General features: G+C 41.8%; 1 protein-coding gene across 1 annotated transcript in view; it reads left to right on the top strand.

Annotated features, from left to right (window-relative positions):
• TET2 (tet methylcytosine dioxygenase 2) overlaps nucleotides 1–20,893 on the top strand; it is a 214,354-nt gene that overhangs the window by 124,317 nt on the left and 69,144 nt on the right. The window contains exon 2 of the mRNA XM_086962040.1: nucleotides 9,002–12,419. Within this exon, the coding sequence (XP_086818166.1) occupies nucleotides 9,047–12,419 (3,373 nt within the window). The 5' untranslated portion in view covers nucleotides 9,002–9,046. The remainder of the gene's footprint in view (nucleotides 1–9,001; nucleotides 12,420–20,893) is intronic.

Below are 20,893 nucleotides of genomic sequence, written 5' to 3'. Positions count from 1 at the left end.
CAATAGAGTTCACATTTGTTGCTGCTGTAATTTCTTTGTAGCGCCATTTGCTTTCTTGTCCCAGATGTATTTCACAAGTCTTTAAAAGCATGTATGGTAAGCATATGATTCATGTGAATCCCTCATTGACTTTGTGAGGTGAGGGGAAGTCAGGAAGCTAGGGCATCACGACACTCAAAAGCTGTCATTTATTTTCATTAGAATTTGATAAGGGATGTGCAACACTTTGAAGAACGTGATGTGTCGGTGTGTATTAACCACCAATACATGCCCACATTGCCCTCAGATCAGTATGCCTGGAGTACAATTAAGATCTTCTTTTGATCCCCCTGATTTCTGTACAAATTGCCATTCTAATAAATTCAAAGAGGAAAGTCCTTGATCTATACCGGTAATGCAATGCCTCTCTGGAGTCGTGAAGAAGATAGTGTTTGAGCATGGTGTCTTTCATTGAGGCAAACTGCTTCAGTTACAGCTATTGTATGAGGTTATCAAAACTGAGATAAATGTTTTTTTGTTTATCGTACCATTCTAAAAGAGCAGTCTAATTTTTGCAGCATTCGCTGTAGAAGTTTAAGCGCGTTCTAGTGAGCCATCTGCTCTTCCTAGGGTACATCATTCAGCAGTCCTTAACCACGGGTACAGACCTCACTGGCAGCCGGAAACTGACTCTGACATGAAGGCATTAGTAATTATTGGGGGAAGAGAGTGGTAGCTTCCTGAAATGTGAGGAAAACCTCCCCTGGTATAGCTCTCAAGCAAAAAGGCATCCTCCTCTATTCACCTCCCCATGGATATATCAAGGTCGATAGAGCGAAATGGTTCCAAATCCCAAATCCCAAATGCGTAATTCCCTGTCAAATGGGACCCTACGTAGCACTTTCTTTACCACCGCTTCCCACACCTCTATAGTGTGACAGACCAAATAAGGTATGGGAGCATCTACCCGACCCCCCAAGTTTAGTGTTCAAATGGCCATACCACTTGTCCTGTTTCCTCCGGGTAGTCCTCCTTGAGGCACTGCTTAAGAAGATTTCAGTATTCAAAGGAGGTATGTGAATCCCGCTCCGACCTATTTGATACAGTTACTAAGAGATTTATCAATTACTGCCGAAACATTCTCCAGGTGAATCCTCACAAAGCTTCCTTTCGTTTTCATAACACACCAAAATGAATCTTTATAAAAAAAAATGAAATAGGTGCTGCATGGGCAGAAGTTACAATAGCACTGCTAGTGTTAACAGAAGTTCAAGCTGAACGTGCTGTCTGAGTCGCGTTGCTGCTGTTCAATGTTTCGTATGTGCTATCTTCACTTTAAGGGTGGCTGAGCAGTGTGAAGGCCCTGTAGGATTGGGTATTTCGGCAACCAATCAGTGTTCAATCTCAATTCTCTAGAGCGTATTTTTTCACTTGCCGCCTAGTAGTGAATGATCTCCCAGAATAGACTCGAAGGAGGCGTTGTCTTGCGGTGAAATTGCTGTGCTGGGTGTTTCTGCACTTGAGTCACCGCTTCCTACTGACACTGCATGTCATTTTTGAGAGAGTCTTTTGCTCGCCATGTGCTTCCTTTTAAATGGATTGTTTGGCAAGCACCTGATAATAGTTCCACTATGGTCTGCTGGTAGACAAGTCGCTAAATTGGACGGCTGAAGTCTGCTGTATCCGTGAGACAATCCGGAAGCCGGCAACAGCCTCGTCCTCTTCACTTACATGTTTGTAAGGCGGTATTGCTTTTAGCTGCAGCTTGTGCTTTCAGTCCCACACATCAAATAATGTGTGGGATAAGGTGCAACTTAGTCATTCGTTATAGCGGACTAGGACACCGGTCGGCTTCATTATCCTTATGTTTCCTGATCTTACTCTTTCTACACCCCTAGTACCTTCCTTTCAGATCTGATTTGTCAAAATTAAGAACAGATACTCAGGTCACCGAGGATGTGAACAGTGACTACTGTGGGTCCTGGTAAGAATCAGTGGATCCCTCGGATTTAAAACTTTGAGTTGAAGCTCGCACACCGGGATCTGCAGCACAATTGTTTGTCCACTTGCGTAACATAAAGTGCTGGGCCTTAGATAAAATTAATGTAATAATTTTGACAATGTATATAATACATACCGCAAACTGAATTCAGTCTATGTCCCTAACAATAGGTGTTGTTACCTAACTTTATGGTACTCATGTTGTCTACCTCCGAATATGCAATTTGGCACACAACCTTAAGACTACTTGTAGAGATCTTACTAGGATGTACAATGCATAGCCCAGTTTTACACCACATAGTTGTCCATATGATCTGGAGAGTCTGTTTCCTTAAACACACATATGTTCCCTTAAACATTTCCATCAATCTTGAACTTCAGGAGTATCTACAGTGCTTAATTTGTAAAAAAAAAAAAAGTCACAGAGTCCACATTTTTTTAAGAAGCCGGTGCTGCTGCCAAATGTTGAGGTTGCCGAATATGAACACAGTCTCATCTTTACTATACATCATGCCTCTTTCATCCACCAATAAACCCTCCCTGCCCTTATATCACACTTTGTTAGGTTCCTTTTCATCCCCGATTTCTCAATTTGCCACTCTTTCTTCTTCCTTTCACTTCCTCTTTCGTTCCTCCATTGCTGTTTTTTTCTCTCTTGTCCTGGGTCAAAATCTGATTATTTAAAATATGTCCCAGTCCCTGAAAAATAATACCAGTGGGCGCCACCTGCAATTACCAGCTCAGAACAAGCGCAGTGTCTCTACATTGTGATTGGGTATACCCAATAGCTCTACAGTAGTGAATTTGGCTATCAGAAAAAAAGTGTGGTGAGATTTACTTATAAGGAAGTGTTTGAGAACCCCATTTCGGCAGTATTGTTGCTTGTCTTGTCTCCTACGGTGAAACCTTGTCTCGCACTCATTAGGTTGAGGAAGCTGAATTTTGCAAAACCTTGTTGGCACTGTCACGTGTGTTTTCAACACATAACCACATAGCTCCCTGCGTTTTCTAAAGGCCCACAAAGCTAAACAAGATACAATTATTGGCTAACTTTATTGATTAAGCAGAAAAAAACTGCCTTTGGTTGCATGCTGACAAATCTGTGTATTATAGCGAGCAAAGAAACTTGTTATTTCTGCTTGGCAACAGCGACCCTTGAAGAAATATCTGACTCGAAGATTCTGCTTTCCTCTGCCGCCTTTGGGTTACACAAAACAACTCTCAAATACAAAGTCATAGGATAAGTCACAAGGCTAGCAAATGCCCACAACTCCCTCCCCACATCATTTTATGGCACCATGCACCACAGAAGCGTATTGCAGCGCATGTGACCAAAAAAAGCATGATTAGCATTCCTGCATGACTAAAAAGTCAAATGGTCCGCCAAATAAGATACTAAACGCATCTCGGTAGAAAGATATGCCAGTTCGTGTGCACAATATTTTGCTATTTTTAAGTCCTGTATGAAGCGGTTTTTTTCGAGGCGAGTCATACTTATGATGGGTCAGCCAGCATAGTTGGGCCTGCATTGTGAGCTGTGATTGTGCCTGGATTCTTGTGTGGGTGACTTGAATTTAACACAAGCGTCATGCAGGGGCATAGCTCGAGGGCAGGGGATGTTTGGGGTGTTTCACCCCCTTAATGAATGCATTTTCTGATAAATAGTTGGGTACAGGTGCTTTCAGTCGTGTACTGTGAGATGTCAGTCGGATTTCCCCAGGAATTTTAACATAGACAAAAACGTATGCACACTCTCTCCCTCCCTTTTTCTAAATTCTTCAAACATACTGATTATTTTTCAAAATATTTTTTTTTCTCTCTTGGCACTCCTACCAATCCATATTGCTTTCCCTTTCCACTGACCCATAGGCCCTTCTCCTGCACTGTGCTTGTCTTATATTGTATTCATACCTTATATGTCAGCCTAATTGTCAGAAAATCTGAAGCGCACCTCCCCAAAGCTTACTGGTCAAGCTACGCGTCCCTGTATACGCGCACATTTGTGTATTGAATGCATCTTTGCACTTTTAAGTGTTGGTTTGTTGTCAACAGAAAGTAACAGGCTTCTATTTCTCTTAACCCCTTCACTGCAGCGGCTATTCCGCCGCAGTGCTAAGGGGGTGGGGGGGCCGCGCGGCGGTCCCGTGCTCGTGATGGAACCGCTCCGTCACGGCACGCGGGTGAGCTGTGCTTGTGACGGAACGGTTCCGTCACGGCCCCGCCCGCGCTTCAGAACGTTAGCGCAGGTGCGGAATTCGCGCCGCGCAGGCGCGGCGAGAGGGCCGTGACGGAACCGTTCCGTCATCAGCACAGCCCACCCGAGGCTCGTGACGGAACGGTTCCGTCACGAGCATGGGAGGGGTTAAGAATAGAACTTCTAACAGTGTGGACTGTTTATAAAAAATGCATCAGGCTTCCCTTGGTGAGTTATCTGTTGCTGGTACATTTGACTTCACTTCTTTGTTAAGGGATTTTTTTTCCATTCTTTATGCTGTTTGTGTTTTTTTGCACTTGCAGAGACATAATGCGTAAATTGGCAAATGGCTACTCACAGATTTCTCATTGGAGTAGAGGGTGGTGCCAGTTCCAACTCTTTAGTGAGGATTTTCTAAAACCTTAGTCAACGTCATACAGTTGGCAAAGTATTACAAAAAATAGTGTGTGAAAACCGCCATAAAGCAAACTTAAGCTTAGAAGAATTTTCCTCCAAAAACTATTTTTGGAAGGAGATTTTGCCCAGAGGCAAAATTGTCATTTCTGGTGCTTGAAGTGCAACTGATTCAGTGGTATATGATGGCCTTGCTAGAGGTCAGATTTCTGTTTGTGAGTAGGAAGAAAATGGCTGTGTCTGTAGGTATTTCCCATAGAGGGTAGTGTCTATGTGGCTATCCTGTTTCTCAAATCCAGTTGTGTAATGTAAGCAGTGGTGTAACGAAACTTGAGGTGGCCCCCCTGCAAAGTACATGGGAGGGCCCCAAACAATCCCGACCGAGTTGGGAGCTTTCAGGCCAGGATACTGCCGCTGTGCACAGTGCCGGAAGGGGCCCCCTGGAGTTCGGGGTCGCCCCTCACCAGAGGGGCTGCAGGGGCTATTGTTGCGCCACTGAATGAAAGGTGATGGTATGTTGAATGCTGAGGGTGATTGTATATGCATGAAACTGACCTAGTGAGTCATGTATTCCAGATCATAAGCATTTAATCTATGTAAGATATATAGACTAGTAGTTGTTAGTTCAGGAACTCCTCCTCGAAATCTGCCATTATATACTTTGCACACTCATATATGTCATTTAGGGATTGTCTGGGGTCTCAGCTGTGATGCCTGGCATGCTCCTTGTGACTCCTGGCACTGCCTGTGCGACCCCTGGCCTCAGATGCTGGCAAAGGCAATGCCAAGAAGAGAACAGAAGTTTAGTGGTGCTGTGAACTTCACTATTTACTTTCTACATCTCCGGCTATGGGGAAACGGCCTTTACAACGTAGACTAAGCCACACGTGCCATTTCCCCGCAAGCACAACCCCGCTTGCCTTAACCACATATATGGCTTAACCACGCATAAATGTGGTTAAGGCATATGGGCGGTCTAGATGCTAGAATGGGCGGGCCCAGGAACAGGAAGGATCGGGAGAGGACACAATGAAATAAGTGGGACCTGGGCCTGGTTTAGGGGGCAGTTCTTAAGGGTTGTGGTAGTTTTTAGGGCTGGGAGGTCGGGGTGCTTTTTAGGACTCAGTGGGTGGTCAGTGTCTATTTTAGGGCTGGGGAGTCCGGTTCGCTTTTAGGTCCTGAGGGTGGGGTAGTTTTTGGGGCTTAGAGGGTTGGGGTACTTTTAGGGCTCAGGGGGGTTTGGGGAAGTTTTTAAGGATCGGGTTAGGTTTTAGGTCTTGGGGGCGAGGTAGTTTTAGGGCTTGGGGGGTTGGGGTGGTTTTTAGGGCTCAGGTGTGAACTTTACAACACATATCCCTTTACCAGTCACGCCTTTACCACGGAATTGTGTGGTAAAAACATGTGTGGTAAAGGAATGTATTATTGAGACTCATTCTTGGTTAGGTGGTTAGGGCAGCGTTGTAGAGGCACGCATGATTTAGCCATGCGGGCCTCTATCATACAACCCCGGCTGAGAACTGAGGCAATCACTCTTAGCTCAGTAAAACAAATACGTATACAGCAGTGCAATGTAGCCATCACTACCTGGAAGGATTCAGTGTCATATTATATGATTTCAATTCCTGGGGTGTGACTGGGTCAAAGAGAAATGATGTGATGTCCCTTCTGCTACTTCATCATTTTGGTGAATTGGCGTCCATGTGCACACTGTGAAGCCATTTAAAATCCAGTGATCAACAAAGTGTTCATTCTTGAAAGTGAAGTTCTGTGTAGATTTACTTTGTGAGTTTTGTGACAAAGGTATATGGAAATACTGCCCAGGTCTGCCCTTTTTAGCATAACGTTTTGGCAGAGAGAAACATAAAATTTGTCAGGGATGTTGATGTATAAAGCGCTGACATCCACAGTTTGACAGGTGTTAGCTTTTGTTGAGGTTTAGTACGTGTAATGCAACCATTGGCCTTTACAGTGGTTTTGAGGAGGCACAGATGCTTTCTTTGAGGGGTTTGACTCAGTAAATGACAATGCAAACCAACCTGCTTTGTGGGTCTCTGGGAGCACGTGAAAAGGTCCTTCGGTGGATAGAAGGAGTTCTAATACAGGCAGGTGTTGGTTATTTGCAGAAAAGGTTAAGATTGAAGTTTACTGTTTTCCTTTGCATGCCTATATGTACTCTTTGACCAGCTCTCTAATACTGTGTGGGATCTTTGGCTGTTTCTATGTAGTACATGTTGGCCAGTGGTTGTTTGCATGTCTTCCCAGTCTAACAATCTTTATTTATTATTTCTACTACTCCATCTTTACATGCTGGCCATGCAATGGTCTGTGGTTTGTTTTGACATTTCTCATCACTCTTCTCTCAAGTGGTGATAGGTTGTTTGTTTCGTTTTTTATCTCACCTGTGTGGGACATCAGTGTGCATTCTATGGTGGCCGCAGTCAATATTGTGTTTTCTTACCTCCATGATAAGAAAACTATTCTTTTAGGTGATGTCATCCTAAATACTCAATAATCTTTACACACATGCCAATGCCATAAAAACTCTGAGTACTCTAGAGATCACAAATGTTTTTTCTGTGGTCATATATGTTTAGATACATTATTGCTTAGATGACTGGCATCTCTCTCATTGTTCGCATTTGGTATTTTTTTGTGTTGTGGTGATTACAGCGCATACCCGTAGAGGGCAATGCTAGGAATATTTTTAGGATTTTATTAATGCATTGAAGTGGTGTGTAAAGCAAATATAAAATACAGTGGGATTTACAAGTGTTGATGTTCTAATATACAAATACTGTAGGCCCTTAAGCACCTAAAATATAATAAATACTCGTTGCCTCTTTCTTTAAAAAGATCTGGGAGCAGGTAAAGTATGGTACCTATATTTTGCATCTGTCAAAATCTGAATTTAAAATACCAAGAAAAATCTTCAAATTTCTGGATTACTCAATTTCAACAGTATTAACATGATAATCAAAGATTGTCCGTTTATCTTCCTGTATTTTATTAAAATCATAGTCCTCAATATAAAATATCAATTTTGCTGAATTACTCAACATCTTTCATAAGTACTGCTTATTAACTACTTTCTTCAACTTATGTAATAACGATTTCAAAATGTTCCTTATTTTAGAAATTGAAGTTACTTCGCATCTAGGGCCAGATGTAGGTGGCCAAATACCGGTCGGTAACGGCTGATTTCGTCTGTTACCGACCGGTATTTGGTTCTTGAGATGTAGGGTGCCCTAATGTTAACGATTCTGTAAATTTACAGATTCGGTAAAATACCGAATCGGTAAATTTACCGAATCAGTAAATCTGGATGTAGGTGGCACTGAAAACAGTGCCACAGGCCCTTTAGAATTCGTTATTTACCATCAAATACTATTTGATGGTAAATAACGAATTCCCGTGTACATGCACATCTGTCATGTACGCCTGTGCCATGTGGCACACATACATGTCCTAAGGGCATGTATGCGTGTCACATGCCACACAAGCCTGAATCAGGGGTGCAACAGGGTGTCAAAGTGACACCCTGTCCCCCTTGTCAATTCGGTAATTTTACCGAATCAGTATTTACCGATTCGGTAATTGCCATTGGTTGCTATGGGCCTCAAGGCCCATAGGAATCAATGGCAATTACCGAATCGGTAAATACCGATTCGGTAATTACCGAATATTACTGATTCGTTAAATTATTCGGTAAAAATACTTACATAGCATTTACCGATTTGTAAATACCGAATCGGTAAAATTCGGTATTTACGAATCGGTAAATGCCATTTACCTACATCTGGCCCCTAATGAAGTATCAAAGGCAAAGCCTTTCACGTTGTAATATTCTGTGGAGGAAGCCATTGCCATTTTCTTTTATGTCTAGCATGTAGATATCTTATATTGTATGGCGAGCTAAAGATGCTTTGAATATATTATATAATGCAAATTCTCCTTCTACATGTTTTATTTAAGGTGTATAAAAAAAGAAAACCGGTCAGATATTTCTATGTTCTTAGGCAAAGACCTAAAACAATAAAATGTTGGCTTTAACTTCGAAATGTCCTTTAAACTTGAATGTTCTATCTCTGGTTATTTTTTCTTCATATATATTTCATTTTTAAAGACTCAGAATCTCAAAAAGCATTTTATAATTTCTTTTCTACTTAAAGAGTTCCACTGCAGCAACGAAAGCACGTATTTATTTAATTATGAAACCCACTGACAGGCAGAGATACGTTTTGCAAGTGAAGTCTAAGTATAAAACTGAGAGCATTGCAAGACAGAAAAGTCTGTTGAGGACAAATTACATTACTAAGAGTAGCCTTTAATTTGCATGATAAAGTTATGTGAAAATTGGCATAAATTATGTAAAGCAATACATCAACAACAAACTTCTTTCTTTGTTTCTTTCAGATAAGTTAAGAGGGCAGCCTTGTGGATGGCCCCGGAGCAGACCAGATGGAACAGGATAGGATCGCCCATCCTGAGGGCAGTAGACTGAGTCCGTTCCTCCTCGCGCATCCACCTAGTATATACCAGAGAGAAACTCGGTCACTGAAGTTACAGAATGGAGGACGGTCAGTTGAGAAAGCCTACCTTCAGCTCAACGGCGAGAATAAATTCATCCCATTTCGAAACAGCTATGGCTTCAGTCACATGAAGAGAAGTGAAAAGAACTACGTCTGCCCAGATGTTACACATGAGAAGATTGAGAGTCCAAAGCCTATGCAAAATGGAGGCATAAAGCGCATTTCGAGCGACCCATGCCTGACGGACCCGGAGCAGATAAAAAAAGTCCGGAGCCATAAAGAGATCAATGGGGTAGATGGTTACCTGGTGAAAAAGCAGCAGCAGGCCGACATCTTTGCGGCTGAGAGAAATCATCATGGGGAAAATTCATTCTCGAACATCAGAAAATCCTCAAAACTTGACAGTGGTCGATCCAACCCTCCTGCTTGCAAGGAAAAAACACACAAGGAGAGTGAACCGCTCAATTACAACAGTGACTCCCTCTCATACTCTAAGGTTAAAACGATGACAATGTTCAATGGTGCTAATGTTTCCACATCTTCCAAGGAAAAAACGAACGATGAGCTTTTGCAAAAAACACTATCTCATTGTGACAGAGAGCGAAAGTTCTGTGCACTGCAGAAAAGCTCACCGCACACAGATGCCGTTAACCCGTATTCTCCGTTGTCTCTGACGACCGTGCAGTCAGCCGATACCTCAGGGCAGAGTATTCCCACTCCCACCTGCCAAGCGGAGCTGCAACAAGTGCCAGCAACTATGGACTCTGGGGTCTATAGCATGGAGAATTCCACCAACTCTCCAGCATGTGTGATGTCGGCTCTAAATAATGACTCGCATGTGTTGCCGGCAGGGTACCGAAATGGGCAAGAAGCTGAGGGCCAGGTTACCACAGAAAGCGTTGCTGGTGATGCTGTTCTTGATCTGAAAATCCAAAGCAATAGCAATAGCAATGGCAATGGCACTCTTTCAGGGTACCCAGAGGGAAACTATACTGTCTTCAAACAAAATCCAGCTTTCCGGAAAGATGTGCAAACCACTCAATTGCCTGGTAGGAATAGCATTCTCCGTATGTGCCCAAAAGACTATTCCTATTCCAGCCAAAGTGGTGAGAATCTTTCTGAAGCAATGGATGGTGCTGATGGGAGGCAGAATAGACCAAAGTCGCAGAGTCCAGGTTTATCACAATATGCGCAGAGTCTTCAGTCCAGTTTACAGGATACATTTAGCAATGAAGGTCTGCTGATGCTTGCATCGTTGTCAGCACTGGAAAGCTTAGATGGATTAAGAGGGTCACCAGAGCAGCTGTTGCAGAGACTTCTGATACCAGATGAGGGACACCAACATCGTCGGGGTGTTGGTTTGCGAAATGAGCCCAATCCCCTGCCTGAGAAGGAAAAGATGGTATGTGCTGATGCTAAGGACCAGACCTCTCAAGCACATCTGAAACCAAGATGGGCAGACCAAGGCAGCAGCTCTTTTCAGCAAAGGTTCTCACCCCAAATGTCTGAACAGGATTTACTCAAATCAGTTATTCAGTCTCAGTCCCATACAGATGAACCAGCACACTTGAGACCAGACGCAGGAAATCCTCGTACACTGAAAGGCATAGCAAAGAAGCGCATTCATAAACAGGAACGTATTAACAAAGGCGAAGAGTCACCCCTTCAACACCAACCTACCGCTCAACAACATATGCAGCTCCAAAAGCCTTCTCCGCAGGACCTTTCCCTAACTGCTGATTCTCCATCAAGGTCCAGAGTGCAACAGCACAACCAGCAGTGGAGTTTAGATTATTCTCAGCATGGACAGCGACTGGGACATGATGTGGACTCCCAGTTCAAACAGCAGCACTTAAATCCACAAACTGCAGAGGCCGAGTCATTCCGACGTGCCCACTTTTCACCACATTCACAGCCCATTTGTCCAAGTCAACAGTTTGCCCACACCCCGGATCAGCAGCACATTTTCAGAGGGAAGCAGGCAGAAACCTTTCCACACACACTAGTCCAGCCCCAAATAACGCAAATCAAAAGAGAGCCGAACACCTTCTGTCAAAATAAATTGGAAGAATTCATTCAGATCGAAAAACAATATACGAAACCAAACCAATCACATTCACATACTCCCAGCACTGGACTAAACCATTCATCACATCCTAACACCAAACAATCCACTTACAGTTCAGTTCCACAAACGAACGCCAATATTGCACACCATTACTCTTCAGACAGTGAGAAGAAGGAACATGCTGTAATCCGTGAACTGTTTACATCAAATAAAACACAAGATATCCAGCATAAGCAGCACTATCCTAATAACTTGGCCTCAAATCATGAGTATCCTAGCTCTCAAGAAGCAGAGAAGCAGGACCTGCCCCCTTCATCACAATATCCTCACCAACCAAAGCAAGAGTACTGCAGTCTAGATCTTTCCAACCAGCGAACTGCTCAGACTCCACATAGACATATGACACAATTCAGGGGAACTCCACCCTCTATAGCAGACCAGAGAGGACATTTCCATCCATTCATGAGCAATGGAGACTCTACTAAAAAGTATTCGGTGCTGAGGTCACATCTGTTGCACAAGATGGAGCGTCAAAAGAAGGACCCATATAACCATCTGCTTAAACCCATAAAAGTGGAGCCAGACTCGCATCCATCTCTTAGCAGTCCTGTGATGCACAAGGGAGAGCGACAGAAGGAACCATTCTACAATTTACTCAAGCCCATAAAAATAGAGCCGAGCCCACTTCCTTCTCTTAGCAGACCTCTGTTACCCAAACTGGAGCAGCAAAATGACACATGCCACAATTTGCTCATGCCCATAAAAGTGGAGCCAACCTCGCACCCATCTCTTAGCAGTCCTACTGCTACCCGGATCCCAGGGAAAAAAAAACGGCGAAGGATTAAGCGAGAGATTCAGCAATTTGGCCCTGACAATGTGAATCAAAGAAGCATCCTTGAGACAATGGAAGAGCAGGTGAAAAAGTTCCAGGTCAAATCACTGTTCAATAACAAGCGTCTCAAAAGTAAATCACCAAGGCATGTTAAGGTTGAAACGTCAGGCTCTGTAACCGTACTAACTACACATGCCAAAGGTCCAGAATTTGAAGGTTATGTTCCAGGTTTAGCTAAACAATCTGTGATCCCCTTAGAGAAAACCCCAACAAAGAGAACATCAGGGTCATACCTTAATAATTTTCTAGAGTCGCCTTCTACGTTATTTGACACGCCCATCAAAAACCTATTAGACACACCAGTGAAAACTCAGTATGATTTCCCATCCTGCAACTGCGTGGGTAAGTGGCTGATCAATTTTAGAATTTTATAAATAAAATATGTAGATCAGGGGTGTGAAGTTGTCTTGTATTTTCTGCCTGTTTCTAACTTTTTTTATTATGTAGAGCAAGAAATTCTAACTGGCCTGACATTGCCATTACTGACTACGTTTTTATTTGTCTGTTGCATAGTATATCTCATTTCAGCAATCTAGTGCTTTAATGCGAGTATCAATTTGTATTTACATGTGGTATTTCTATAGCACGAACCTTGACAAAAGGCTGCGGACCACTGTACAGCTTTAAAGACCAGCATCAAGCCAATGAGTAATAGGATATTTGTATTTGGTAATAGCAAGAATCTAGCCCAAAGGCAGATGACTTTTTCCAGTTAACTCTGTTGCACACTGCAAGTGAAAGACATAACGCTAAATAAAGCAACATTACTCCTGACAACTGCACCTCAAGGTGGTAGTGTAGTACCACATCTTCTCAATAACTCCATTGGTGCTTATTCAGGGATGAAACTGGCGTGCAGGAACAGTAGTAGAACTTTGTGGAGACAGGCTTGAGAGAACGTTAGACCAACTCGATAAAATCTCCATCTCCCAGTACAGTCGTGTAACAAAACGTTAGTGGACCCCCCCTCCCCCCTGCAAGATATGATGAAGGGGCCCCTCACACTCACATCAGTAGGAGCTGAAGGGGCCACCTCCAGTATGGGTAAGTCTGGGGGCACCCCACACTGTGGGGGGCCTTTGTTACGCGCCTGTCCCAGTGGTAATACATCTGAGAGTTCAAGAAAAGTTTTAAAAAATATTGTTGGCAGGAGTGACACTCTGTCAAAGTCAATGCAGTCATTGAGACTGGCCCAGAGTGAGACTTTTCTGCAGGGTGTGAGACGTGCTGCAACCAAGTGATTATTCATTCCATATTACAAGGCCCATTTAAAATATAAAGAGTTTTTTATGCCACCAGGTCTTTCCCCTTTATAAAAATGTATATGCTTTGATGGTGGCTAATACTTTTGTGTTTTGGCACAGATCAATGAAAGTATATGTATATGGAATAGGTTAAATTGCCAAATTTCTCTAGTTTGTTAAGTAAACAAATGTAGAAGAAATTTCTAATATGCATCAGTTGGATTAACCGTCTTTGTATTTTTTCTTTACATATGTTATACATATGTGTATAAAACGCAAGGGAGATCACCCTCGGAGCAGGCCTTAATGACACCAAATCCAGATTTAAACAGTGCATGTCGTCCATCAACGACTGGATGGCGAGTAATCACTTATTACTGAACTCAAGCAAAACCAAAATCCTGCTTTTTGGCAATGCTCAGAAAATATGGACATATGACTGGTGGCCACCGTCCTTGGGGCCCTTCCCTCCACCCATATCCATAGCGCAACTTCTAGTTATAATAGATGACAAACTCTCCATGGCTGACCACATAAACACCGTGGTATGCACCAGCTACGGCCTAATGAGAATCCTTAGAAAAATCTTTAAGTGGATTCCACTATCATCCTGTATGCCCTTAGTACATGGACTCATCATTAGCTGCTTAGATTACGGAAATGCGCTACTGGCTTCCATCAATGAGGCGCAGCTGTCAAAACTTCAAGTCCTACAAAACACTGCGGCCAGACAGCTTCTAAGCCTCCCCCCCCCGCACCCCTTACCTCTCCCAGCCTGAAGACCCTCCATTGGCTCCCCATAAAAAAGAGGATCAATTTCAAAATATGCTGCTTGGTCCACAAGACCTTAAATGGCAAGGAGTCTAAATATCTAGCCAAAAAACTAATAAAATACCAACCAGCCAGCTCAACGATACAGTAAGGAACAGAGTCAGAGCCTTCTCCCAAATAGGCCCTGAAACCTGGAATGCCCTACCCCTATATCTCTGTATGGAACAAGATCACAAGAGATTTCGCAAATCTCTTAAAACCTGGCTTTTCCAGTTCTGATGAGAGACCTACCATGGTTATCTGAGTAGCTGTTGGTGCTGCGAGACCTACGGGGATACATGCACCTAACAAATACCAAATACAAAAACAAAATACAAATCTCTATATAAATGCTGCAGTAATTTCCTTATTACATACATTCTTTGGTGTCGGAACATACTTGTAGTAATAAAGAAATGCCACCATTTACCTGTAATAATTTATTACTCGTGTGCAGTGTCATTGTGTCAGCTTCTAGGTTCCTTCCTGCTACTGGCCAGCACTGACAGTGTCTCAGACTATGCCACATACCCATCTCTTTCCCCATCAGTTGAGATTGCCAAGTGGTGCAGGCGAAGTTGTGAATACAAGTCAAGTGTAGCATACAGGTAACTGGACACAGGCCCATTCCTGTCTGGTCACCGGCCAATTCCTGTCTGGTCACCTCTCTCTCTCAACCTACATGAACAAATTAAACAGACCAATCTGATCTGATAGAACCTGGGATTTGTTTTGGATATGGAAGCTGAGAAAATAAATGTTTATAAAATAAATGAGAGTTAAAAAAAATAACACCATAGATAGTGATACTCAAAATCCCCAGCATCAGTGACGCAAAGTAGCCGTATCATGTGTAATACCTTTAACAAGGATTGACTTTTAATATGAAAATCTTACCTTATGAAATGTGTCGTTTTGGGGATTTTCCTTGAGAATTATAATCCCACAGGTCTCAGAATTAATCTGGTTATCTAAAACCGGTTTAAGGCATCAACCAAAATATGGAGTATTTTGGCAACTATGAATATCAGCTTTTTTATAGGATGACATTTGATAAAAAGTAACAAAATCTGACTTGAAGAAGACAAATGCAAATACATTCAACAAGAACTCTTTATTTTGAGAATACTTTTGAAAGGAAAAGTGCTTAATAATACCTCTTCTTGTGAAATGTACCCTTCCTACCAGACAGGACAAGATAAACCAGTACCAGATTTTCAAATTAAAAACCATTAATGCCGTAAACACATTTAACAAACTACATTCACTCGAGAAGGGGTTAATTGTTAGAGTATAACAAAACGAAGACAGAGCACAACAACAATAGTAAAAACTGACCACAGAAAGTCAGTAGTGTTTTTTAATTATCAAAATATAGTATACACAGAAGCAATCAAATTGGCAAGAGCATTAAAATGCTTGGTAATAACTTGTAGTGTTGACACGTAGTTGTCGTAAGATAACAGCCGACACGTGTTTCGTTGCAGACTAACTTTCTTAAAGCTTCAAATTTATATCACAAAATCCTGAAGTCCAACAGGATTAAAGGCTTAAACAACGAGCATCAGAAAGTAATCGATTGGCTGCATGTCCATAAGTACCAAGACCTCTACAAGATATTGGGTAGATCAAAAGTCACAAATGACTGTCTTTAATTCTTCAGAATCAACGCATCAATCGCATTCAAATCTGTAACTATTCTTAGGGCTTCCCCATCATTCGTTAAAACTGGACGTGGTTAATATAATGGAGTCACCGTTAAAGTAGACGGATAATCAAACCTACGTTTGGCGTTCTGATATTTGATCTCTGACGCGATATCTGCATAAGTGTAAGGTCCGTCTCCCGTAGTAAGGCAGTACGTCACGTTAATTGTTAGAGCATAGCATGCACTTCTATGTTACATTCCCTCCAAAAATCAGAAGTACATTTGCATTTAAAACAATGTGTGAAGATAATCCCTTTACAGAATCCCCTTACCCCCAACTTTTGGTCAATCTAATACTTTGAACTTAAAACTGTTTGTAGGAATCTGGTAGGCAACATGAATCATGCAGAAATGTGTTTGGGATAATAAAGTAGTAAATACACCATCATTGCTAGAAATGGACACCCGGCCACAATCTTCATAAGCAACATTAATTATCTTGATGACCATTAAGCATGCATGAGTAAAGTATGTCCATATTTCTTATTTTACAGTACTGTGTAGACTTTAAAGGAAACCTGACATTTTGTGTGAAATATGATTAACATATTGTTGGTAGGAGGACATATAGATGATTGCTTTTAATAATTCTCCAAATTACGGAATTACGGATTTCATCTAAAGGTAATATACAAATTTATCCCAGATACATAAGAAATTAAGTTCTTGTTAATGTTGAATCCTACCACAGACTTTATATGTATATTATTACTCCAAGAAGCACAAGAGGAATGTTTGACATTTACAAGAAAACTATTGAACTTTGAATATGCTGCCTTTGTCATGTGAAGAATTAGATTATCCTCTAATTGAGTGGATTTAGTCTTTGTCTATAATATTTGCAAAGTAAACAGGATAAGATCTTTCACTTCTTTCATAGTATGCGCTTAAGTATGCACAATAAATACTGTTCAACAACTTCACTGTAAAGATCTTGTTGGAAGAAGGGTACAGCAACATTTGTTTTTCCTCTCTATTGAGAAACTAAGGGTTCATTATTGTCAAATTAAAAAGGGCTACTTATAAAATGTAAAGGTTGTGGTATGTCTACTAAAAAGAGATGCGGTATAGTGGTTAGCCTTGTTGGGTAACACAAAATCGCAATTTGCGATTCTCTAAATGGATTCATAATTTAGGTAATCGCAAGTTGTGCCAAAGTACTGGTCGCAAAGGGCTCGATTCTGCTAATCGACCCATTTTCGAGCGATATTTTGGTTGACGCATGTGCCCCAAAATTCCTTCTTCAAGGGTGTCAATTACCCCCAACTGTATAAAGCACTGGTATTTCATATTGTTATTGTTTGTGGTTCCCAGCACTTCAGAGAAGTCCTTCTTCTTAGAAGCAATTTCCTCCATATGTATGTTTGCAGATCTTCAGACGCATGTGCAGGATCTCGTCACCCAGAAACAGGTGGCAATTATTCAAAATCGTTAATCAACTCAAAGGTGTTAAAAGGAACGCAGAGGTATTAGTTAGCACACCTACATAGGAGCCACTATGCGTCCTACAACAGTGGAAGTCTTTTAAAATGTCTTTATTGCATGTCTGTATATGGCATCTTCAAACAGGTTCTACCTTCACAGGAAAACTTAACAACAAAGCTTTCCACTGCCAAGAGGGTTGGGAGTCCATCTCACTCTTAGATATTGTGCTTTTTCCATACTGTCCAACGCAGAGGATGTACTGTCCTGTGATGTGGAAAGACATGTAGCGTTTAGATCAGCAGAGGTGCCTGCTAAGTCTCACCTCTGAGAATGGGTACCAGAGAGCTGGAAGAACTTGGTGGCACTGACAGCTGTGAAGGCTGTGTTATAAAAACTTTAGTTTTGCTTCTTTGAAAACCCTGCCCTGGGTCCTACCCTAATTTATACACATCAGAATGTTAAAAACATCCTTCTTTATGTAGCATTTCCTTTTTTGCTAGACAGGTCATTGCCTACAAGCGATGAAATAGTTTCCTTCGCTTAAGCGCCCCCTTGGAAACACGGTCTCAGCGTGGCGGTGGGTGTTATACACAACCAAAATGCAGTCCTCCTTACCGCAATGTCGCTGATTTAATTCATTTTGGAAACTTGTTTTTCCTAAAATCAGCCCGCAAAAAAGTAGGAATAAGAGCACCGTTGTTACGTAATAGTGTTCACTTAATGTTACGTGATAGAATCGTCATAATTGAATTTGCCCTTTCCAAAGTTTGGCATGTAATTTGAGGGCTTCGCCTCCAGTCGCGAGATTTAAGTCAATGGTTACTGAAGGCAGAGGTTCACACACAGCTACATGTCACCTTCTCCACATGCTCAAGTCCTGAGCAATCAATCCCCAAGCATAATCTTCTGAAAGTTAAAAATTTTGGTTTGGTTCAGATTACAGGAGTTTTTTTCTAAAGGAAAACTAACTACTAGAATGGAGTCTATGAAGGTAGGTTTTTAGGCTGAGTATACTCCACTCAATGCTGTTCCAGGAGGTCGGATATCTACCTAATGCATAAAACCACCATAGCTTGACAACAGTACACACGCTCATTGTCTGTTTCACTTCAGAAGCCAGTGATATTGCACATTCTTAGGGGGTCTCATAAATGACCTTCATTCTTTTCTTTCTTTATAAAGTTTTATATATATGAATATTAGTCAGGTCACAACTTGTGACGGTACAAATGGCCGTGAATGCAGGGATGGTGACCTGCAAAGGACAACAGACCACCAACCTTGCATTTCTGTTTATTTGTTTTAACAGTCCGGTTCCATCAAAGGTTTTTTGTGCTACTTTAAAAATATGTTTCCCATTTGAGAACATATCAGGAGGAGGGCCTGCATTGGTCCCCCAAGCCACTTCCTACCATATTTCATAAAGGGGTAGCTGCCAGCAACCAATTATCACTCCATCTTAGGTGTAAGTAACTTTTCAAAGATTTGCTTCTACAATTACGTCACAAAGCATTGAAAAATACATTTCTGAATCACAAATATGGAGAGGACACCACGTTCACCACTCCCTTACCACCCCCCTCCCCCGCCCCCTATTGCAATTCGTAATGATTTACATTACCCATTTTGCGAGCTGGAAAGCCTACAAAACTGCTCAACCTCATTATGCGTTCACAAATCCTGTGGTTTAGTACATCTGACCCCAGGTTACTATGGAACCTTCAGTACTTCACATCTGACGAGAGAAGAGTCGGTGTTCACCAAACTGAGCACGGGTTTCAAGGGACAGGGCTTGGGAAGGGGCAGCAATATAAGCCGCAAATGCAATGCAATTACCAGATTTGCTTTCTCATGAAATTATGTTCCTTCTGCCTGAGAGCGTGTCGCTGTCGTGATGCCCTTGCATACAAAATAATCAATGCTATATTGTATGTATTTAATTACCTTTCATTACGGATGCTTACCCACTCAGCATCCCTCATGCATCTGGCTGCCTTCCCTCCTCGGCTCAGAGGTTCTCCAGCCCAGCATGCTAAATCATACACTCTGTAGCCTATTTCCAGTACAGAAGTTTAACATCCATGCTAAATTGGAAAATTTGTAAAATGCCTCCCATTAGTATTGCAAGCATCCCTCTGCTTTGACTTCATAATCTGTTGTTCATAGTCTCTAAGGAAACAAAACTACAAGTACCATAATGCCAAGGTAAACCAGAACTGTCTGGATGAGTCTCTCTCCTAACATGGGATGATGTGTATAATGAAAAATTCATGATGGATACCTGCCTCTGCCACCACATCGCCTTCCTCTGAACAAAGGCTACCATGCCCTACTACTTTCCCTTGACATGGTATTAAATAAGCTACCTGTCCTCATTTTTAGGTAGGTCCAGCATTTTTCTCCCATCAGTTCTGCTTCAGTATTGAATTGCATGCAATAACAAATTTTAGCACTGATGACACAGACATAGCATCGCGACCTTGGAAGATTGCAGAAGAATGTTTTGCCTTTTTAACCACACGCACGGAATCAGGCCATATGAGAATGACTTTTGGTAGAAGGGATGCGTTGATTGCTAAGGGAAAATTCTGCATTTAAAATATTTTCCCCTAGATAACACCAGCTACACTCTAAGGAATTTGATTTGGTCACCAATATTTATCTAACCCGTGATCACAATGACTGTGATAAGCACTTCAGTGCATGAAACTACCTTAAGGGAATCAGCAGAACTTCACTCATATGGCATGATGATGAGAGAAGACTCCACTTCTACGGTCATCCCAAAGAACCATTGAAGAAGAGTTGGTGGAAAAACACCGAAACTGGGAAGAAAGATGTACACGCCGAGCCAACGATGATTAGTGAGCCGGATTATGTGTTTCTGAACCATTGATCAAAAGATCAGCTTTGGAAGGAAGCCTGGCCTCAAATAGAGAATCATTGTCTGAAAGATTGACGTCAAATGAAAGCATTATTTATCAAGTTATGACCCTCTAATCAGATCCATTCCATGTCCATTCGAAGGTGGAGCATATACTGACTTTGAACCAACATACTCCAGAAAACAAATCATATCAACCCTCGAAACTGACCATGTCATTGCAAACATGATTTCAGCACACATTTTTCTTTGTCCATTAAAGACAAAAAGCCCAAAAAGCACATGGCTCATTAGTTCGAGAAAATTAATGTTAGAGTCCATTACACCAGAATTATGCTCCTTTCTAATCGCAAAGCAAAGAAAGGTAGCTTAGGACCATACTAAACATCTTGCTGCTTCCAAAGAAATGACAGACACCCAGCTTCCTTCACCTGCTACATCACTACTTGCTAACACAGAACATGAAGACCAGTAGCAGGGGCATCAAGACCCAGAAAATCAAGAAAAAGGGAAAATAATGTTGCCTTAAACAGTTACCAGATTGTTTTTGCACATGGAAGGTTTTATTCCTACCCAATCTAACTCCCCGCACTTTTTATTTACTCCCCTGTGTATCTATAATACATTAATTGAACACACTGCATGGCACTGTGGAATAGCTATGTGGGCGGGCTAGGAGGAAGATGACTTTCTCATTGAAACTCTTAGTAGAACAGAAACTGACACTCTGTATTTGCTGATGATG

Source organism: Lissotriton vulgaris, chromosome 3_1 (assembly GCF_964263255.1).
Source record: "Lissotriton vulgaris chromosome 3_1, aLisVul1.2, whole genome shotgun sequence".
NCBI lineage: Eukaryota > Metazoa > Chordata > Amphibia > Caudata > Salamandridae > Lissotriton > Lissotriton vulgaris.
Note: the sequence above shows the minus strand (reverse complement) of the source record. Positions and strands in the feature narration are given on the sequence as shown.